A 20,243-nucleotide genomic window follows, 5' to 3' on the forward strand; every position below is an offset into this window, starting at 1 on the left:
CTTCTGTCACGTGAATTGCTGCCCACTGAAATGATGCAAGATTTACTGCATGGTAACTCCTGTCAAAAATCCAGGGGCAGGCTAAATTAATTCACTTGTACTTCCTTGAAATCATCTAAGCAGTTCTAGATTTAAAGTATAAGGTATTACACTCACCAAGACCAGTGACATATTCAATTGCTTCCGAGTATTTGAGCACCGCTTCTCCAAACTGTCCACTCTTAAACAACTCGTTTCCTTCACTTTTTAGTTTTGCTGCAGCAGCAGGAAGCGAAGTGGAGCTGCCACCACCAGCCGACTGAGACCCTTCCCCATACGGTGTGGAGATCTCCTCAGCTTCGGCGCTTTCACTCTTCTCATCGCTGCGTAAATAGCCATTAACTTCGCCTTCATGGTCCGACAGATGCTTTTCTGACTTCTTCTTTGACGCGCCTTTTTTCCCTCCGCTCTCAGCGGAGTCCTTGTGCTTGTGCGTGTCTCTGTCCTGCTGCGCCTTGCCTTTGCCGTGGGACTTTCTGTGCGCGTTGCCCATCGCGGGCTCCCCGGCCGCCGCCCGCGCCGCCGCTGCCGCGCCGCAGCCTGCGAGGGCGTTAATGAGGCGGGTTAGAGCCGCATCAGCGGCGCGAACCATCGGCCCGCCGCGGCACGGGGGTGCGCCACTGCGACACCCACCCGAGCCCGCGGCACCCCAGCGCCAGCGGGGCTTGTCTGCCTCGGGAAACACTGCTGAGGACACGCAAAAATTCCTTCTCACAAGTAACCTGCAGGTGTTACTGAGAAGGGATTACTACGAAGCCTCATTGCCCTTGCTTGCTGGGCACACGGGAACCCCTGTGCTGAGGTGTCAGAATGGTACAGGGCTCACCTTGACATTAACTCTTTAAATACTGCCTATTACAACACGGACGCTCTGATCTGCCGTGACCAAATCAAATGCCTGCGTGTCAAAGTTAGATCACAGGCTATCAAACCAGTAACGTAATACAAAACTCTCCTCAAATATAACATAGAATAGGCAGGATAAAAGCTTATAAATCCTTCTCAAGAAGATTTCATTTAACCATGTCAAAAATCCTTTTATGCATACTTGTGATCATTCAACCTTCAATGTTATTTATTACAAATTTATTTAGGAAAAAATCATAGATTAAGGGTATTAGATAGTAAAATCTCTATCTTCCATATTCACCTGATTTCCTACCAGATTACCACCACAGTATCCAAAGACAGATTTCTGCAGAGCCTGACTCGATACTACTAAGCACACAACAACTCTGCCTTTTGGTACAATTAAGATGCTATCTTCCCCTTGCCTTAACCTGATGTTCTTATCTGCCCAACAGAATTTTTTCACATATTGGAACAATATTTTCAATTGACTTTAACAAAATATCTGACACTGACTCAACATGGATGAACTCCAGATGGTCCAAAATGAAAGAAATATTTTTTTTGAACACACAAAATCTTACTGCAATCAAACTGAACAGGATGGGAAAGCATAAGATTGATAGAAACAACAGATCCTCTAGTGCCTCCTACCAGCTGAGATCCCTGTTTTGAAATACCATACTTAATAATAAGTTCATACTCCACAGTGGGAGCAATGATAGGCTAAATCTACCCACACACACATTTTTGTAAAACTTAAATTATTTATATTTGAAACATCCACCCACCCACTCATCCAGTTGGTGATACCGAATATACCAAAAAGATTTAAAGTCTATTTAAGGGAGAATGGTGGTCAAAGGCTTGCTGGGCAGATCAATGAAGACACAAACAGGTGATAGGACAAGCTTTTACAAAACATAGTGAAACACTGTCAAAGAGCATCCCAGCTTCTAGAGACAAAGAAAAAGCAAGGCAGGCACACAATATGCGATGTGAATAATGTGTAATTCCTGAATACAGGAAAAAAATTCCTAAAGATGAAGTGCACTGAACCAGTCCTGGATTAAACAGGAAGCATTTATAGCATTTGGAGTCTGGAGTCCCCCGGACAATAGGAATGCTGATAGTTACCTTGTGTAGCTGCTGGGTAATACTAATTGGTTAAATATTTCAAGTCTGAGTAAACAGCACGCAAAAAAATGTACAGCTATACTTCTCAAGTATAATTCTCATTGTCTTTTAGTTTCAGTCTTTAAAAACAATGTTCCTGTACTGGTCTCTACAGAGAAATTAAAGCAGTATTCTGGGCTAAAAAAAAAACACCAATACTTCTGAACTTTTCTTAAGGGGAAAAAAAAATCAAGACACCTTATAAATTCGAAGGAGAATGTGAAGAAAGGTAATGAAAAGTCTGGACAGAATTTTGACCAGAATGACAACAAATACACACAAGCAAGAATTTTCATTTATGTTATTACTAAAATAACAAACGTAAAATGGAAGGACCATCATAAAACTAAAAAAATCCCCACTGAATACTCTAACAGGAATATTTGAAGTTTGGTGAGTGTTTACTATTATATAATATATAAATAATATATTTTATATCATATTATTTAATATTGTAATAGATCAATTATATACCACACAGCTCAACAAATTTGTCTTAATTAAAAGGGGCTATTTAAAATGTATCAATTTTTCTTTAAACTGTATTTATTACTTGAGATTATACTTCTGGAAACATGTCAAAATACCAGGTGCTTTGTCAAGCACATGATTTTTAGTTTTTGCAGTGCCTGAATACTGTGTTTTGTAGTTTCTAGGATGCAAGCAATTTTCTGTTTCTATTGTACAGAAAGGGCTCCATTTACTTTTGCTTTCAATTACATAGAAGATGAAGAGAGACTACACTCTATTTAGACTGTTTTGTTCAAAGTTCAGAAATCAACGTTTCAGTCCTAAAGAAAACAAAAATTTTTTCCAATCTCTAAATTGTAAGTTCAGTAGGAATGCATTAGGCTTCCCAATTAGAATGTGAAATAAATGTGACTACATGACTGGACTACACGGACTACTGGACTGCCTGTGATTACAGGACTAGATGTTTAGTCTACTTATTGCTGTTAGGTTCACAGAACATTTTTTATTCATTAACTGAACTGAATTCATCTTTGTTTCCAGTTGTACAAGAAAATACAGTGTAATCTATGAAAATGCTTTCCATTTAAATCTCAGAAGTACTTTTGTGTATCACAGGAACACATATGCCCTTGGTGTCAACTGACAATCTTCCCTATGTTTAAAGGCCTAACCTTTCATCAACAGAATGGAAGTCTTCCTATGGAGCTAGAAGGCACACAGTCATCTGAATGCTCACAATAGGAAACACCCCCAAATGAACAGACATTTAAGGCTAGGGACATGATGCACTCCTTTCTTCCAAGGTTTCAGCTCAGGAGATTTGGCAGACACCAACTGATGTGGGAAAATATATTTTCCCTAATCTTGTGTGCCAATAATACATTATTATATCACACATTTATAGTCCAACATTCATGATTAAGCTGCAAACCCCACAGACTGATTTCGTTTCAAGATAAAACACAGAAAACATAAAAGTCACAGCTGTCATTCCACAATACCTTAAAGAGCCAACATAACTAAAAGGAAGGAGAAGGGTGAAATCAGCCTAGGGATTTTATTCTGTTGCAGGCTGGAGGCCAGCCATGCAGCTGAATCTAAAAGCAAGCTGCCAATGCAAGCCTTCCTACCTTCCTAGCCCCCGCTGCCTCACCTCCTCCTGCAAGCCATGGATTCTGATTCTGCCAGTGGCTTCACCCAAAGAGCACTGCAGTTAACCACACACTAATCCAGGAAAGGGAGATACACTTCAACCGCTTGTAAACTACATCCAGTACAAGAATTACATGTTGTTTACCTCTAATACAAACTTCCAGGGCACAGAGATGAGTTCTTACAAAAACAAACAAAAAAAAGAGAGAGAATTATAGTTTCTAAAACAAACAACAACAAAAATTATAGATGTTAACAAATTATACTTGATCATTTTTACACCCTTTGATGCAAGCATGGGAAAAAAATAGAAAAATGTGCTGGTGGGAAGGCAGGAAAGCTGAATGAGAGAAAGATCTCAGGAACACAAAATGTTCCCTCACCAGAAGAAATTTTTAACTGGGTCCACATCAAAGGGCAGGTGTAAAATTACACAGGACACAGGGAAGTAGGTGATTTATAGCAACATTTTCCATTTGTCTCTGTTATGCCCATTCTAGAAAGAATTACAAAGATGTGTAACAAAACTGGGCTCTAGATTTCACACTCAGATCTACTTTAAGTAGTCAATGTAAGTTTAGTCTTCGAACAGGCAAAATTCTTTGCAAGAATATATGGATGAATTGTGTGAATAAACATTACTATCTCAAAGACAACTATTTTTTCCTTAGGTTAAAATAAAGTATGAAATGATAAAACATTACTTTTATCTCCACCACGGCTTTCCCGTTCTTCTGTATTTTCCTCTCTTCCTTCACCACTTTCTGAATCCTCTATCTCTTCGATAAGTATTTTTTTTCCTTTGCCTTGAGGCTCAGATACAGGCTTTAAACCCTTCAGTTTCTCTTCAATCTCTAGCAGACTTTTCTACAATAGAGAAAAAAATCAGCAATAGCAGAAGTTTTTTTATTATGTATATAAATTACAGTTCACGTCCAGCAAATACATTCTGTTAAATAATCCATGTGAAATTCTGAAGAATTATCAAGATAAATGTTGCCAATATAAAAAGATGGTAATAAATGTGACAAGAGTCAGCATCAAACAAATAGTAATAGTGAATTTGTGTCTCTCTCACAAGAAATAGACACAAGATATCTTCACATCTTTGTGTGAAGATATCACATAAATAAATAAATACTTTTCTTGAATGCACTGCTTATCAAAAATAAAAAAAACTAAATTCAAAGGAAAAAAGTAGATTTATGATTGTGAGATCTGGCATGGTCTAAGAAGAGATGAATGCACTGCTTATCAAAAATAAAAAAACTAAATTCAAAGGAAAAAAGTAGATTTATGATTGTGAGATCTGGCATGGTCTAAGAAGAGATGTGGACAACAGGTTCTCTAGAGAATCTCCAAAAAAGCCTAAAATCAGAATCAAAACTTATGCTACGGAGAATCTGATGTCAGATGGACAACTGATGGAGAAATACAACTGAGAGAACAAGAACCAAGAGACAACAGTCCCTTAACAGTGTAGCAAAGGACACTGTGGAATAATGATAAAGTTTGCTCCTCTTATAAGAACTGCAATTAAATGATCAAACAGCTTCTCATTCCATAATATTTTTCCATTACTCAAAAAATCCCCTTTAACTGCACTTGGAATCATCAAGGTTGGAAGAGACCTTTGAGACCAAGGCCAACTGTTAACCCAGCACTATCACTGTAACCCATAAAGCACTAAATCACTTTACACTGTCAGAGCAGAGTAAGGCACCCAGCATTATGTGGTATTCTGAATGTCATTCAATGCTGTGCAAGAAAGTGCCATCTCAGTACTTCCTGTCTCAAGAAAAAGACAAGAACAGGATCAAGCAAAGATTCACATGGACAAAGTACCCTGAAGAATTCCAGTTACTGACAATCAATTCACTTTTCTGCTAGTGATTCTGGATATGAACATGCACTCTGCATATGTTCCATACATTCATATTTATCTCAAGAGAGTTTTGAGGATTCTCCAAGCAATGAGAAACTTGAAAAAATGCCCTGCCAAGCACTTCTCATTTTTGTATGTGCCAGCCAAGGCATAATAGCTGGCATGAGTAAGGACAAAGTACAGATATCTGCTTTCAGCTACAAAAGCACTGCTCAGCAAAGCAAGTCATGGAAGAGTGTAATCAAAATGAGTGACTATCTCTGTCTGGTAGTATAAGAAGTCTCAGCACAGCCTATTTGATACGTCTTTTCACATAGACTGTTGTACAATTTGTCATCACAGACTCACAAACTATTTAGATATTCAGTCTTGTAAATAGAAAAGAAAAAGACCAAAATCTCTTTCAGAACTCAGATCTAAAGACATGTAATTAATTCTTTGGTTGATGTGAAACTCAGGAACTATTCTGGACAGGAACTTAGCTCCAGGAGCACCCTAAGAAGGATAAATGCTGTATGTGGTCAATTTGACACAAGAGGCATGTACCACTTTCTCTGGTATAAGCAATAGTAATAAATAACTCCATGGAAAGAAGCAGCAATCAACAAGCTGCTAGCAGCTTACAATGTGCCACCAACAAGAGCTGGACAGAAGTCAGAAGTTGGGACAATTGCACAGCATCCAGAAGTCATATGTAAAACCATTGGGAGGGCAGTAGTATGATGGACTCATAATTAACATACAACGAGCAGTTTACTATCAAAACTGCCCAGTACAGAAGGTTCTCAGGACACACAGAGTCCATATGCACGGACTGTTCTAACCTGCAAAATATCCCTAAGATATCAATAAAGGACACAAACCAATCCTCTCCTTAACAGCCAGAGTAATGGTAGTGCAAGGACCACATCCTGACTTAATTTTCAAAGAAGTGTCTGGCTTTCTTTGATCCAAAATTGGTTATGAAGAGTCCAGATTTATCAGAAGGTACGAAAGATTTTTCATTCTACCCTGGAGATGAGAAATGAAGATTTATAACAACACACAAGAACAGAATCCAGCTCTTTTCCTTTTGGGTAAACTTTACCACTGTAACAACAAAAGCTTGGCATCTGTTGAATTTTTCTTCTCATGTACTCAAACTTAAATGCATCTATCTCAATGGATCTTTTCAAGAGAAATTTCCAAATAGCTTTGATCAGCAAGACACTAATACTGCAAGCAAGTTCAGCAGGAAATGTTTTAGGCACCTAAATTACACTAATAGAGAAGGCTTTTCCTCACAATCAAGTCATGAACAGAAGATCTGGCCACATTCAATACCTAATTTCCACCACATGTGGTCTTGGGAAGCTGATCAATGGCACAGCAGATCAAAACTCATAGTTACATCAAACAACATTAACTGTACTCACTTTAGGCTACAACTGTGTACCACCTCTTCCTAGCCACATTCAACTCACTGATCTTTACCTTAGCCATAGAGTTTTCTGGTTCAACAGACAACACTTCATTCAGATCCTCTATAGCTGCCTGGTAATTCTGCAGATGATTGTGCACAGTGGCACGACGCATCAGAGCTACGAAAGAATGAAGTGTGTTATTTATGTATTTAAAATATAAAGTGAATAAATACACACTGTTTTTTCTAGATATAGTAAGTGCAGTTAGGCAGTTTGAAAATTCTGCGCTTACTTCTATATTACTAACAACTGTTTTCTTGATGATCTTTAATGATGCAATTTCACATGACATCTTTTGAGGCAACAACCATGAATTGTGAAGTACTTTTTCATAATTTTCAAATTTTCCATCTCCACGCATGGAAATACAGTTAGCTACATTCAAGTCCTTGACTTCAGAAAGGAATAAACCAACAACTTTGCTTGTTTTTATGTCACTTTTAAATTAATTTATAATTCAGTGTGGGTATTATGGAAACACTGCATGAATACAAGAGAGCTTATAGTTATCATATGGAAAACATGCTGCCATGTAAGAATTCCCTTCACATAGCAACAGGATGAACTGCATAATACTTCACTAACCCCCAAAGAACCATTAAAACTGCTTTGGGAAGCTATTCTGTTCCTTATTTGTATTTAGACCTATGTAAAGCTCAGTTCAGTCAACTAACAACATATACCATTTTATTTGCCAGAGGTAAAATATTACATTGAAATTTTATTTTCTACTTTACCTTTTATGTTGCCAGGTTCCATATCTAGTACCTTCTCACAATCCTGCAAAGCATTGTCCCAGTCCTGAAGTTTGATTTCTGCTTGAGCTTTGTTATTATACACAGCTGCAGTTGGTATTACTGATAAACTCCTAAAAGAAAGGGAATATTGATCATGTTAAGAGTCAGAGTTAGAAAACCTGAATCTAGAAAAAGTTCACTACTGGAAGCTATGAGAGTATTAATACTGGTACTCTAACCACAATAGTGGTTAGAGACTCCCTCCTAAGTCATCACAGGCATCCATCCACCAACTAGATTTACTGTCTTCAGAGGCCTCTTGCTTGCCAGGACTTGGACCTGAGGTGTTGCAGAGGAGATGCCATGGCTCATCTGTCACTTAGACTACTGCCTCCTCCTGCCATCCATGTAGACTCCAAAGAAACTGCCAGATGGAACCTCTGAGAGATGAAGAGTAACTACACAGCTCTGGGGATTATGATGAAAAGCATGGTGGTGGGGGAGGACACATGGGATTCTCCTTGATCTTGCTTGTAAGATGGAAAGAGTCAGCAGTGGATGAATTGTCCAGGTCCATGTCTGGCTGCAGGGCTGGTATTGTAGGTAGGGTTTTAGTTTCTGTGACAACAGGATTGTCTCTGAGGAACAAGGACAGCTAGGATGCACACAACAAAATGGTATAAGGGAATCTTTACCAACAACCTTGTTAATGTTGCAAGGAAGACCTTAAACTGTGCTCTCTGGAAAGAATAGCAATCGAAGTGCCTGGGGGACAGCACACTGCAATAGACACAATTTCACTGTGAAAAATACCATGGTTGAAGAACAATCTCAAATACTTGTCCACAAATGCACAACACATGGGAAACAAAAAAAAGAATAAAAGCTCTATGCAGCTATGATCCCAGTGGGATAATCTGTGCATGCTCTTTAAAAAGGGTAGGAGGGTGAGGAAGAAGAGGAGATGCATTCATAAGCAGTGATTCAATGTGTGAAGGTTTGTCTTCACACAAGAGGAACAGGCAAGAGACTGACAAGCCAGTCAAGAAAGCCAATGGGTAAGAAGAAGAGGTCAGAAGAAGAGGTCATTTTCCATTCTAGCCACAGATGACCCCTTCGAGTTATTAACAATTCACTCCAAAATATTTTACTTAAATATTTATAATTGTAAGAAAGTAGATTGCAGATAGGATTAGGAAAGTGACCAGTTAGAACAGCATGGTGTCACTATCATACATTTCAGAGGCATACAATGCTCTATGGGGGTCAAAAATGGAAAAAATCTCCATTAGAAAGGATTCTGCCTATCCTTAGTTATTAGTACCTTATTTATGCACCAAAAGCAGACGTTTTTACTTATTTTTATATTTTGTATTTGTATTTTATTTATTGAATATGAAATACAGCTATAGACTTTTTTTAATGTTTGTGTAAAAAACCCAAACAAAACAAGAAAGATCCTTGAGCTGCAAAAAACCAAACCCATCATGCATCAAATGCCTCAGTTAAGGAGCCTGTGGTCTATGAATATCATTCCAAGTGTGCACACACATACATATATACATATCTCTCTATATCAGCAACCTCCAGATAAATTTTCATAAGCTTTTCTACAAAATCCTAACTCTTTCATTGACATTATGAATGATAATTCCTAAACCTAAAGTTTCTTAAATATTTATTTTATTTCTGTTCCACACTATTTCTATTAATTATTTTCTCCATACTTATCTGCACTGACCACAAATATATTAACTTTCTCATACTTTTTTGAAGGTTATCCCACTATAATATAATAGCTCATTAATTATCTTCACATTTCATCTCACAGTAGTGTCATTTAATTATCCTCCATTTACACTGGTAATTAATACCCCAAGATTCCCAGGTACTGTAAATTTCTAAACAACAACTTTGACACTTTCTGATTTCTAGGGGTTTTTGAAGTCCTTAACATTTCAGAGCACAGAGTTAAATTACATTTGGAATAATTTCGTTTCTCAGCACTCTGATTATCCTTTTATTTTTATAAACATGCCCTTGAATCTCAATGCTTTAAAAAAATCTGAGGAAGTTTGTGACAACTGCAGATTGCATTCCATCACTTTCTAGCCCCTTCTCTTCTGATAAATAAAAATTAATATGAGTATGGATCAGTGCTTTAAATATTCTTCTGTCAAATCTTTCTGCTCTTTTGAAAATAATCTAATTGTCACTAGTTGCTTCAATAAGAAGTTGCTTCAATTACACTGGTCTGAAACCAACATTCACAAGTAAGAGTTATTAAAATAAAAGAACACAATAGTATTTACTCACCGAGTGTAATATGTCACTGCTTCCACATAATCGCCAGTGGCAAAGGCTTCATTGCCCTTTTCTTTCTCACGAGTAGCAATAAAAATTTTCTCTCTCTTTGTCATTCCTAGCAAAAAATATTTCTACATAACAACAACTAGCAACTTGCACAGATGTAACCAAAACAGTGAAATAAAATTCTCTGAATCTCATAGTCTGCATTTTTTAAAAAGCACATGGCTTGCTAAAAGAGAAATTTGTATTTTATTTTCTGTAATAAAAAGCTAAATTCTTCTGATAGGCATACAATTGAGCATGCAGAACTGTAGAAAAAAGCACTTGGCTAACCTCTACCATTCATTTATAATACCAGATGTATGCTTTACTGCTTTACCTTGTGCTGTCAACTAAACATAAACATTCTTACTGTTTATTAACCAAGACTAGACTTTTTTCAAACATGGCTTCAAGCTCACTTGATGATCTAACAACTTTCAGCATCTCTAGGTGCTGAAAAATAAAGGCACTTTATGATATACTTCTTTAATTAGTATTCGTACTCTACAACATAGTATTACAACTAATGAAAAATTACGTTTCTAAGACATTACCAGTTGTGTCAATTTTCTTTTCAATTATGGGTAGACTTGGCCTACTGAAGAATCTTGCTTTTGAGTTACTTTCCTCACAGTCTTCATCAATTTTAGAACATTCCTTTTCCACATCGAACCTTTAATTCATAAAACAACCAATTCAATAATGCTGCATGGCAAAACTCCTCAGCTGATAGAAAGGCATATTGTAGTTTTATTATAAACCAAAGAAAAAGAGATACAGGCTGCATTCAATTATTGGTGACCAAGACAAATCTCTGTCACCTCCTCACCATATTCCCCAAAAAAGGAAAAATTTAAGAAACAGTATCATCAGGCTCCATCCCAGCTCTATCAAACATCTCCATTAACCTTTGCCAAAATACCTAAGAAACAGCTTCAAAGCAATTTATACTGTAAACTTGAGACAACTAGTCTCAGACATTTCAAAAGCTACTCTAAAGCAGCTTTTGAAAACAATGTTTAGGAATGTATATCAAAGAAATATTGCTGCTGTAATACTGTAAAATAAATATAGTAATAATCAATTCCTACAATATACATAAACCTTGTTCTTATTGCTTTTCTGTGTAGGGTGTAATGGAAAATAGCCTTTTCACAATAATCTGAACAATATGAATAATTTCTTTCTGAAATCAAGATACTATTTTGAAAATTTCTCCAACTAAAAACCTTTTCACATAACACTAATTGTTCTCCATTTTGAATATCATCTTTCCTAGCTTACTTTTATCTATTTATTATAAATTAACCACATTTCAAATTTTTTTTTTAAAATAAGAAGCAAAACTCTTTGTTTAGAAATTGCCTAAACAATTATTTGAAAGCTTTGGAATTTTCCTCAAAGCATTTTAAAACCATGATATGCTTTAAATTGGAAAACATCTTTCAGACAGCTCTGTTTCAATGTACTCATAATCAAAAATAAATACTCTCTATGGAAAAATTCACAATCTGTACTATTATCAGCATGCTAAAACTCTTAAAGATTGTGTACATAAGTGTGTAAACAAAATCTGTACAATTACTTTGGATACAGTACCAAGAGTAAAGAATAAATGAAACAATAAATTGTTGCAGAAATTATTTTTATGACCTAATTTCTTTGTCCACATTTGAGCAGGAAGGCACCAATTTCTGAAAGATAAGTGCATGAAAATAACTGCTATGCAAAGCTTATGCAGAACAGGGTTTTTTAAAGGGCTTTGGGATATAGTTTCATTACCCAAACCCCACAATATCTCCATCTACTGCACTGGAAATTTGTGCCTCCTCACTCTGATTCTACACCATTGTATTCCAGATTTCAGGAACTACAGAAAAGCTTCTGCAATGTGCAACACAAGAATAACAATGTGCTTTTTGCTTTCGGTGTTCAACAATTTGGGCATGAACCTGTCACGTAACTTGGGAAGGTGATGTGCCACCATTACACGATGCAGAATGTCTTTGTGTCAGAGCTTCATCCATTCTAAAATAGTTACTGTCTAAACCTCTATTAAGTGTAATTGCATCTGAGTAAACTGATGCACTGCCTGAAGCTCATTCTTTGAGGTTAGTGGGGTTCAGTGTAGGAGTCAGTATTCATCAGTTTTGTTTTCAGTGTAGAACTGTGCTTTAGATATAGACAAGTCCATGTTTATAGGTCCATGTTAAGTAACCCTAGAGCTGTTTTTAAAAATCTCATCAATTAAATAATCAATTTTTATTTATTTTTCTGCTGGTTTACTATATTTCACACACCTTGTACAAAAGTGTAGACTAACTTGTTCTCAACTGTCAGCAACACAATGTGTCATTTGTATTTTAACAGAACATTTATTAAGAAAAACCAAAGTTTCACCATTATTACAGTTCCTTAAAATGCTGACCTTAATACTATGTTTCTGCAAAATACACCATGTTCCCTAGCTAAATAAGATTTATTAAAAACTGAAATATAAAATTAATTAAACATACTTGTCCCATTCACTGTAATCCCGTGGTACGTTTTTCTTGTTTCTTTGTTTGTTTTGCAAATTTTTATTCTAAAAGAGAAACAAACAGCCATCTTGTAAGACAATTTGTTGCAGCAGAATTCACAGTGGTGTTTTTGGTTTTGTTTCTGCAGTACATATTTTCCTAGTAACCACCACTACTCATGACTAAACTTAGTTCAGTCTTGAAAATGTAATTCATTTTGGTTTAAAGAAAATCTTGATGCATTTCACAAATCATTGCAATCTGAGGGACTCCTGAGTCTCACCCTTCTTGTCCACCGTCCTATCACATCACAGAGGCATTGAGTGAAACTTTCTAATGAGTGTCTTGTGATGCCATCTTCCCAACCACCCTTTCAACACAGCGAGGGAGAACTCAGCCTTCAGAAGACCCAGCCTTGTGATGAGTTGTTTGACACTGAGAGTGAATCAGGAACCTGGTTTTAGGCTTCCCTTTCCCAAGAGAATTCCAGGCACAGATTTGGTAGTCCCTGGAACACTCACAACAAATTTGCAAATAAATTACTTCAAAGTAGTGTCTGAACTTCTTTTCACCATTTATCACTTCACTAAAGCTAATTCCATTATTATTTACATTCACTTTAGATTTTGGACAAGCTCCATCATTGAAGCTTGCCTTACCTAAAATTTATCTTGACCTTCCTGGAACAATCAGTTCTGACAATCAGATTTGACTGCCTTGTATCCCAACCCATCTCCTACAGTAATGGACTCTATTTCCCTAGCTGTCCCCTTTGGCATCTCTTCTACCTCTGTCATGAGACTATACTTCTTCTATGCCCCTCCCTGCTTGTTGACTTCAAAATGCTTAATAGCAAGGTGTGGTTCCAAACAGGTATTTCACAGTGGAACAGCCAGTTCAAAATATTCCTATCTATCCTATCCTGGCCATCCTCCTCTTACCTTGCAGTCCAGCATTCACTGAGTTAGACCAGTGTAATTCTTTGTAGAATTGCATATTTACAATTTTCTGTGTTTAAAAAATCTGATAGAGATCACAGTACAGTCTCCAAATATCTGTACCAGATCAATTCAGCATGTGATAAACTGGACCAAAGAAATGACCAGAAGCTTCCTAAACTCGCTTTGCCAGTGGTGACACTGTAACGAGGACATGCTTCTGCAGCTGGATGTAAACACCTCAATTTACGTAATGCAAATGTGACCCTTCCTGTAAACACTTCTGACTATCTATAATGTTAGGTTACACAAATTTTTGTAGTGTATAACTCCAGAATTACTCTTAATGTTATGTCTTTCAGGAAGCGAGACAAAATGACAAATATGTTCAGTGATCAACACATGTTTAGAGGAGGGAGCTCCTAAATACACCTTCCTGAAACATGAGTTATCCTTATATATCCATCCTGGTGTATATTACTATTTTAATGAATATCAAGTATTTTTTTCAACCAAAGTCCTTAATTTAAATGAGCAAAAATACTGCAGCTCTCAGAAGAGAGTCTCATAAGGTACTGACACTAATGCAACTCCAGCTTAGGGAGAGAACTACAGCATGTGCAGTTAAGAAAAGAGGAAGAAACATTGACTCAAAACCCCACAATTAACAAAAAAAAATCTCAAGTCTCATATATTTGAAATAATTGTAATCAAGTTGTGATTCCTACAGAGTCAGGAATTTCTCATAAATAGTATTTCAGAGGATCTCATCCAAGAGGCTTTGATAAAAAATGTACACTTGCATGCTGTGGAACTAAAAAAAATAAATCTCTGTGCTTGTCATGTTTCCTGCTACAATTCATAATGCATGAATCCCACTGGGTTTGAAGCTTGCTGAACATTTTCTGGACCGAAGATGAACACACAAATTGGCTTCGGTACAGGTGACACAACTTGGCCTTGGTTCTCCTGTGGGCCTTTGTGCTGTCCTAAAACATTACTATTCTATGGCAGCTAACCAGTGTAAGTTTTTAATTCAGAATATCCAAAACAACACGAAGGCTATTCGATGCTATCATGGTGGATTTTTATAACATAAAACTTGTATGCATTTTGCATGCTCTGGGCTGTGGCATGAGGAGGTATCTGAGGATGCAAATCTTTCTGGAACAGTATTAGAAAACCATGTTTGGCAAAGAAGCCTAAGCTGAAATCCCATCAATACAGTCTTTTGAATATTAATATCTTTAAACACATGCTTTACTTCTCTCCTGGACAAAATGAGGCAGCAAAAATAATAATTATGCAGTGTGGACAGTTAAGATAGTTCTAGGCAGCATGATAGGAAAAGAGGGGTGTAAAACGGAAATTTCCACATTGTGTTATAGAGGGAAATATTGCAAAAATTTTACTCTTTTCAGCCTATTTTTGGAATTCCTCCCATGGATTCACACCAATAAAAGAAAAACACTATACAGAGTTACAAACTATCAGTAGTGAATTGAAATTACACCTACATATAGTATCAGCAAAAAAATCTGATTACAGACAAAACAAGATGCTTTCATTTACCAAATTTGTACCCATTAGTGCAATCCACTGGTTTAGGGTCAGTAATGATTTCCAGAACTGGATTCATTGAAAATGCTGAACTTTTTACGTATCAGATCAGAAGAACAGTCTCCAACCAAACAATAACATAAAATTATGGACGGCTTTGTGCATTTATTTCCAGCAGAAAGGATAAATTTGGATGATTCTAAACTTGAACCCACTTACAAAAGTACATGATGCCAATCTGAAAAATAATTATAGTCCCAACTGATTAGCCAAACATGTTTAAAAACTGTAAGATGACACATACCTTTATAAGAAAGAAAGAAAGAAAAAAAAAAAAGAAAAGCTGATTGAAGAAGAAAAGCTAATGTACATTATTCAATTATTTGAGATTTCATGTTGCAGGTATAAATTTAGTGTATGCTATATAAACAGCTTATTTTTATTCAGTAGGGATCTAGTAGTGGTATAACTGTACTGCTGCATAAAATGTTTCAGGCTTTCCTGCTCTCTTCCAGGACAGGTTACAATTCCCTCAGAGGTTGTCTGCTTAGACAAAAGGAATGGAAATCACATACCACAGGTAAAGCATAAAGCTGTATCTAGGTTTCCTGGGTAATAATGCTAACACCAAAACCTAGTAGGGAGAACAAAAGCTGAAGAGCAAAAGAACAAAATTTGATCTGAAGACTGCTGCATGGTTTAAAGGAAGAGGGAAAAAAGGTGAATATTTTGTCTTTGAATGGAGTACACATCCTTTTTAGTAACATGGCATATCCTAGATTTCAAGACACTTTCCATCACTTTATGCTAACATTCTAAACTGGATTTAGTGAGTTCACATGGTATTAAACCATTTTCTGTTCTAGCAATTACACAAGACATGAATCAAGGATAAAGCGATAGTGGCACAATCCATCTCAGCAAAATAGGACAGTCAAGAGAAACATACATTGCAAAATATTAAAGAGTACACATTAATTAAAAAGAAAAACCAAACCACAAACCAAACCAAACAAAAGCACACCTTAGTCTCAATACTAACCACTTATAAAACATTCACTGGAATCTCCAGCTTCTTGTATACCGCATAACAGAGACTGCCTAGCTATCCCAAATGTCTTGGTCCAACATCTATGTACCAGCTGACAATAAGAAGTAGTTTCTGACAACATAAGAACACAGATCAGGCATTCACTAATACATAATTATTCAAGAAAATAGGAATTAATATGAAAGATCACACGACCTGTAAGGATCCCTTCATAATGTTTCTGACTCACAAACCTCCAAAAAGAACAATGCTTAATGAATTTCCTATTGCAGTGTCCCAGAATTAAAAAAAAATTAATTTGAGAATCAGACTGAACAGATTTGTGACAATACCTGACAATTCAGAGAAATCCCATCCACACCTACTTGTCTGCCAATCACTTCAGTAGCACTGTATTTAGTATTAGCAAGAAAAGCTGGCCAGAAAAAAATTATTTCAGGCAGATAAATAAATGAAAAAAAAGTAAAACTCACCAAAATATAAGGAAACTAATACCTGGGGGGAAAATGTAAATATGTTTTCTGTAGTCATGAAGATTCGTTAAGTCTGCTTAAGGGCTAAATTAGGAATTATGCTGTACAGCTGCAGTGGGAATATCAACACAAGGTACCAACACAATCAAAGGCTACATGTACACCATAGCCTACCCAGTACAGGAGTGGCTACAGAGTAAAACAATTCCTGCAGAGGCTCTAACATCCCCACTGTATGAGTTCCAGGGTGTTTGTTTTGGACTGGCTTCTGACTGGCCCCATGAAACAAAAGCCTGCTGGCAGCTGGAGAAAATCTCCTGGCATAATTTCATCCAGAAGGAGCCTAGTTCACATGCTTAAGCAGTACTTGGAAATATGAATCGAAGAACATAAAAGGCTGTTTAAAGAGATCTGCTTTGGCAGTGAATTCTTGATCAGAATGAGAATATTATTGCAATACACATGCTAGTACTAAAAAAGTACTTCTGTTTAACCATTGGTCTCTTGCAAGGGAGCTTAAAAGTTTTTATTTTCTGGTTAACAAAATAAATCTAGTAAGAAAGGCACAATGATTAGAAGTTCATACATATAAAATCTCGCAGTTAAAAAAAAAAAACAAAAACTGGAGATACCTGATTAGTGGGAGGGCAGCTGCTGGAACAACGAATGGGAGGCAAGTTATCTTGTCTTTCATTTGGTGTGTCTGTTCTCAGGAGCTGTGATTTCTTATCATCTTCATTCATTTCTGCCAGCCAGCTCTGAAAATGAATAAATAATATTTTTTTTACCTTAAGGCAGTAGAGCAATTATCCTTAAAAAGCACTGCTCTTAGTGGGGAAAAGCAATTAAGACAAAGAGCAATAGTGCTTTTTTGAACAAAAAGTGATCGGCAAAAAAAAATAGAATCTGTAGAGTTAAAATGAGCAGTTAATGTTCAGTAACATTAAGCAAGAAAATAAATTTTAAAACACAATCCTTTGATCATTTCCTCTTTTAATCAAATAATTACATTCTACTTTGGCACAAGAAGAAGATTGATACATTACAGTGATTATATTATGGACCACTATAAATGAGATCTTGTACCATCAGCTCACTATTAATTGCTTGCCATTCTTCAGCTGTGAAATCAGAAGCTGTGGCTGCAGGCTTATCTTTCCTCAGAGCTCTGCTCCTTGGATCCAAACACTCAATTCGCTTCTCACAAGCCAACGTCAGTTCAGGGTAACACCCCTCCTCACCAGACCTTTAAAATGCAAAGATAGAAATGTTAACAAAAAAGAACTGCACCACATCCTCCATGTTTCCTTCCATGTGTAGTCCATACAGTGACTGCAGAGGACTATTCTCCTGTTACAACCCGATTTTACTAACACCTAGTAACATTTTTATTAGAAAATCACAGTTAACCTTCAACCATTTTCCAATGCCCACATACACAGTTCAAAAGTTATCACCACAGTGCCATAAAAAAGAAACTTGTGTCATTTAAAGCAAAAGTTAAACAGGTGTGGCATCTGAAATTGCTAGTCATGCAACATGGATCATGAGGGAACCAAAACAGAGTAGCAGCATTTAAAAAAACCTAGCACTGAGCTACTCAAACTTTTGGGTAGTTAAAAAAATACTTGGATTTCAAGTTATATTGGGACACTTTTAGCATGATCACTTTAACTTCGTACTTTAATTTTAAATTAGAAAGTCACAGACAGGTTCAGACAAATAGAAATGGGTTTCCCTCAAATTTTACAGAACAGGAATATAATTATTAATGAAGGTTAAAAAAAAATTTACCTTAATACCCTGAGAATCTTTTCCAGGTGCTTAACATCTGTGCATTTTTCAATGAATTTGTAGTCCAGATGACTAATAGGTATTTGATATGTTTTAGTGGTTCCTTCACCCAGAAAATATGGTACTGACTCATCACCCATAACTAAATATTAAAAGAAAAAAAAATATTCTGTAAGCTTCTAGTTACATTTTGAAGTAATGCAAATTTAAGGAATAAAATTGCTCACACTCCACTCTCTCATGCAAGCAGACTTGTAAAAGAAAAAATATCAGATTTGAAGGTCTGATCACATTAACTGTCCCTGACTAGAGGTTTACAGACAGAAGTATGAGATATGCTTTGTAAGAGTATGCAACTCTACTGCAAGTCAGAACAATTCGGAAAAACCACTTAAAAATTGCCAATTTTTGCCTACCGCATTCTCTGTTCTATTTAACACATACCTGTTTTAACCAAGTGGGATAATCACAAAGGAGAAGATAGTGAACGACACTCCTTTTTTTCAGAGGGGGGAAGACATTAACCAGTGCAGCATATCTAAAGGAACAAAAATCTTTGGCTTCTCTGTAGACAAAATAAATTCACTTCTCTTTCCTCGCTGACTGCATTTTCTCGGTCTCTGATTATGTTACACGCGAATCTGAATCTTTTCCAGTAAGTCTGTAAACGAAGAAATGAGGGATTCAAATGAGACGTTTCTGTCTCCCTGTCCCTTTGATCTGCTCATCTGCATCTTTTTCTATTTTGACCACAAGCTCTATGGAGCTGAAATTCTTTTTTCCCCCCCTTTTATATAGTGCACAAAGCAATCAGTTAATTTTGAAGAAATACAATAAGGGCAACTACCTAGTATGTGAAAACAGCTATGTGTAGTTATAGACCAAATTAAAATAATTATGCTCTAATGTCTTGCATAATTACGCACATTAACTTGTAGTTACACAAAAATGTTTACAATACAGTAGCACTTAAATAATAACTGGTAATAATTAGGTGTTGCATAGAGATTCTGCCCCAAGACTTTACGGTTTCAGTACTGGAAAAGGAAGAAGTCGCATGGAAGAGGGACAAATGTAGGAAATCATTAAAGAAGAGTAGAAGAATTAAAAGCTCATCACCACCGGCGGTTTTTCCCGTTTATTCCCGCGGCCGGGAGGAGCTGCCCAGCGCAGCTCTCGGGCACCGCGGTGCCCAGGGCTCGTGGTGACACAGCCCGGCTGCAGTACAGCCTCCCCACACGGCCCCGGCAGGATCGGGGCTTCACCTCCAGGCCGGCCCCGGGCTGCCCTGACGCCCCGCCGGAGCCGGGGCAGCGCGGCCGGCCCGTGCCTAGCAACTGTTGCTATGTACAACATGGCGCCGGGGACACGGCGCTGCCCGCCCCAGGGATGCCCTGCCGAGGCTCCCGCAGAGCCCCGCCGGGCTCCAGCGGCCACACTGCCGTCGCCCTGTCGTTCTCCGGCACCCACCTGCCCGGGGCCGCGCTGTCTCCGGGACACGGACGCGGCCCTGCCCACACCGCAGCCGGGGCCGCCCGGCCCTCGCCCAGGCCGCGCAGGCGCAGCTGGGCTCAGGGCGGGGATCCGGGCTGAGGGGAGCGCCTGCCGAGGGCGGGCAGAGATACAGCGTCCGGTGCGCGCGTTTCAGCGTAGTATTTCACTCAGCGGAGAGGAAGCGGTCCCTCTCCCGATGCCGGAGTCCCCAGTTAAGTGTTGCCCGTCAGCTCTGCACACCCCCAGGGCTACTCTCCAAAGGATGTCCGTGCCCCTTCCCGAGGGCA

At 37.6% G+C, this 20,243-nt stretch overlaps 1 protein-coding gene across 1 annotated transcript in view; it reads right to left on the bottom strand.

The window, feature by feature from the left end:
* The window catches only part of SPAG1 (sperm associated antigen 1), a 37,359-nt gene extending 17,374 nt beyond the window's left edge, over positions 1-19,985 (bottom strand). The window contains exons 1-12 of the mRNA XM_058809054.1: positions 19,933-19,985; positions 18,907-19,123; positions 18,463-18,604; positions 17,755-17,914; positions 17,301-17,426; positions 12,644-12,711; positions 10,682-10,800; positions 10,092-10,197; positions 7,776-7,906; positions 7,049-7,155; positions 4,395-4,557; positions 157-579 (exon numbers count right to left, since the gene is read on the bottom strand). Coding sequence (XP_058665037.1) covers positions 157-579; positions 4,395-4,557; positions 7,049-7,155; positions 7,776-7,906; positions 10,092-10,197; positions 10,682-10,800; positions 12,644-12,711; positions 17,301-17,426; positions 17,755-17,914; positions 18,463-18,602 — 1,543 coding nt within the window. The 5' untranslated portion in view covers positions 18,603-18,604; positions 18,907-19,123; positions 19,933-19,985. The remainder of the gene's footprint in view (positions 1-156; positions 580-4,394; positions 4,558-7,048; positions 7,156-7,775; positions 7,907-10,091; positions 10,198-10,681; positions 10,801-12,643; positions 12,712-17,300; positions 17,427-17,754; positions 17,915-18,462; positions 18,605-18,906; positions 19,124-19,932) is intronic.
* Between the last annotated feature and the right edge of the window lie 258 nt (positions 19,986-20,243).

Source organism: Ammospiza caudacuta, chromosome 1 (genome assembly GCF_027887145.1).
Source record: "Ammospiza caudacuta isolate bAmmCau1 chromosome 1, bAmmCau1.pri, whole genome shotgun sequence".
NCBI lineage: Eukaryota > Metazoa > Chordata > Aves > Passeriformes > Passerellidae > Ammospiza > Ammospiza caudacuta.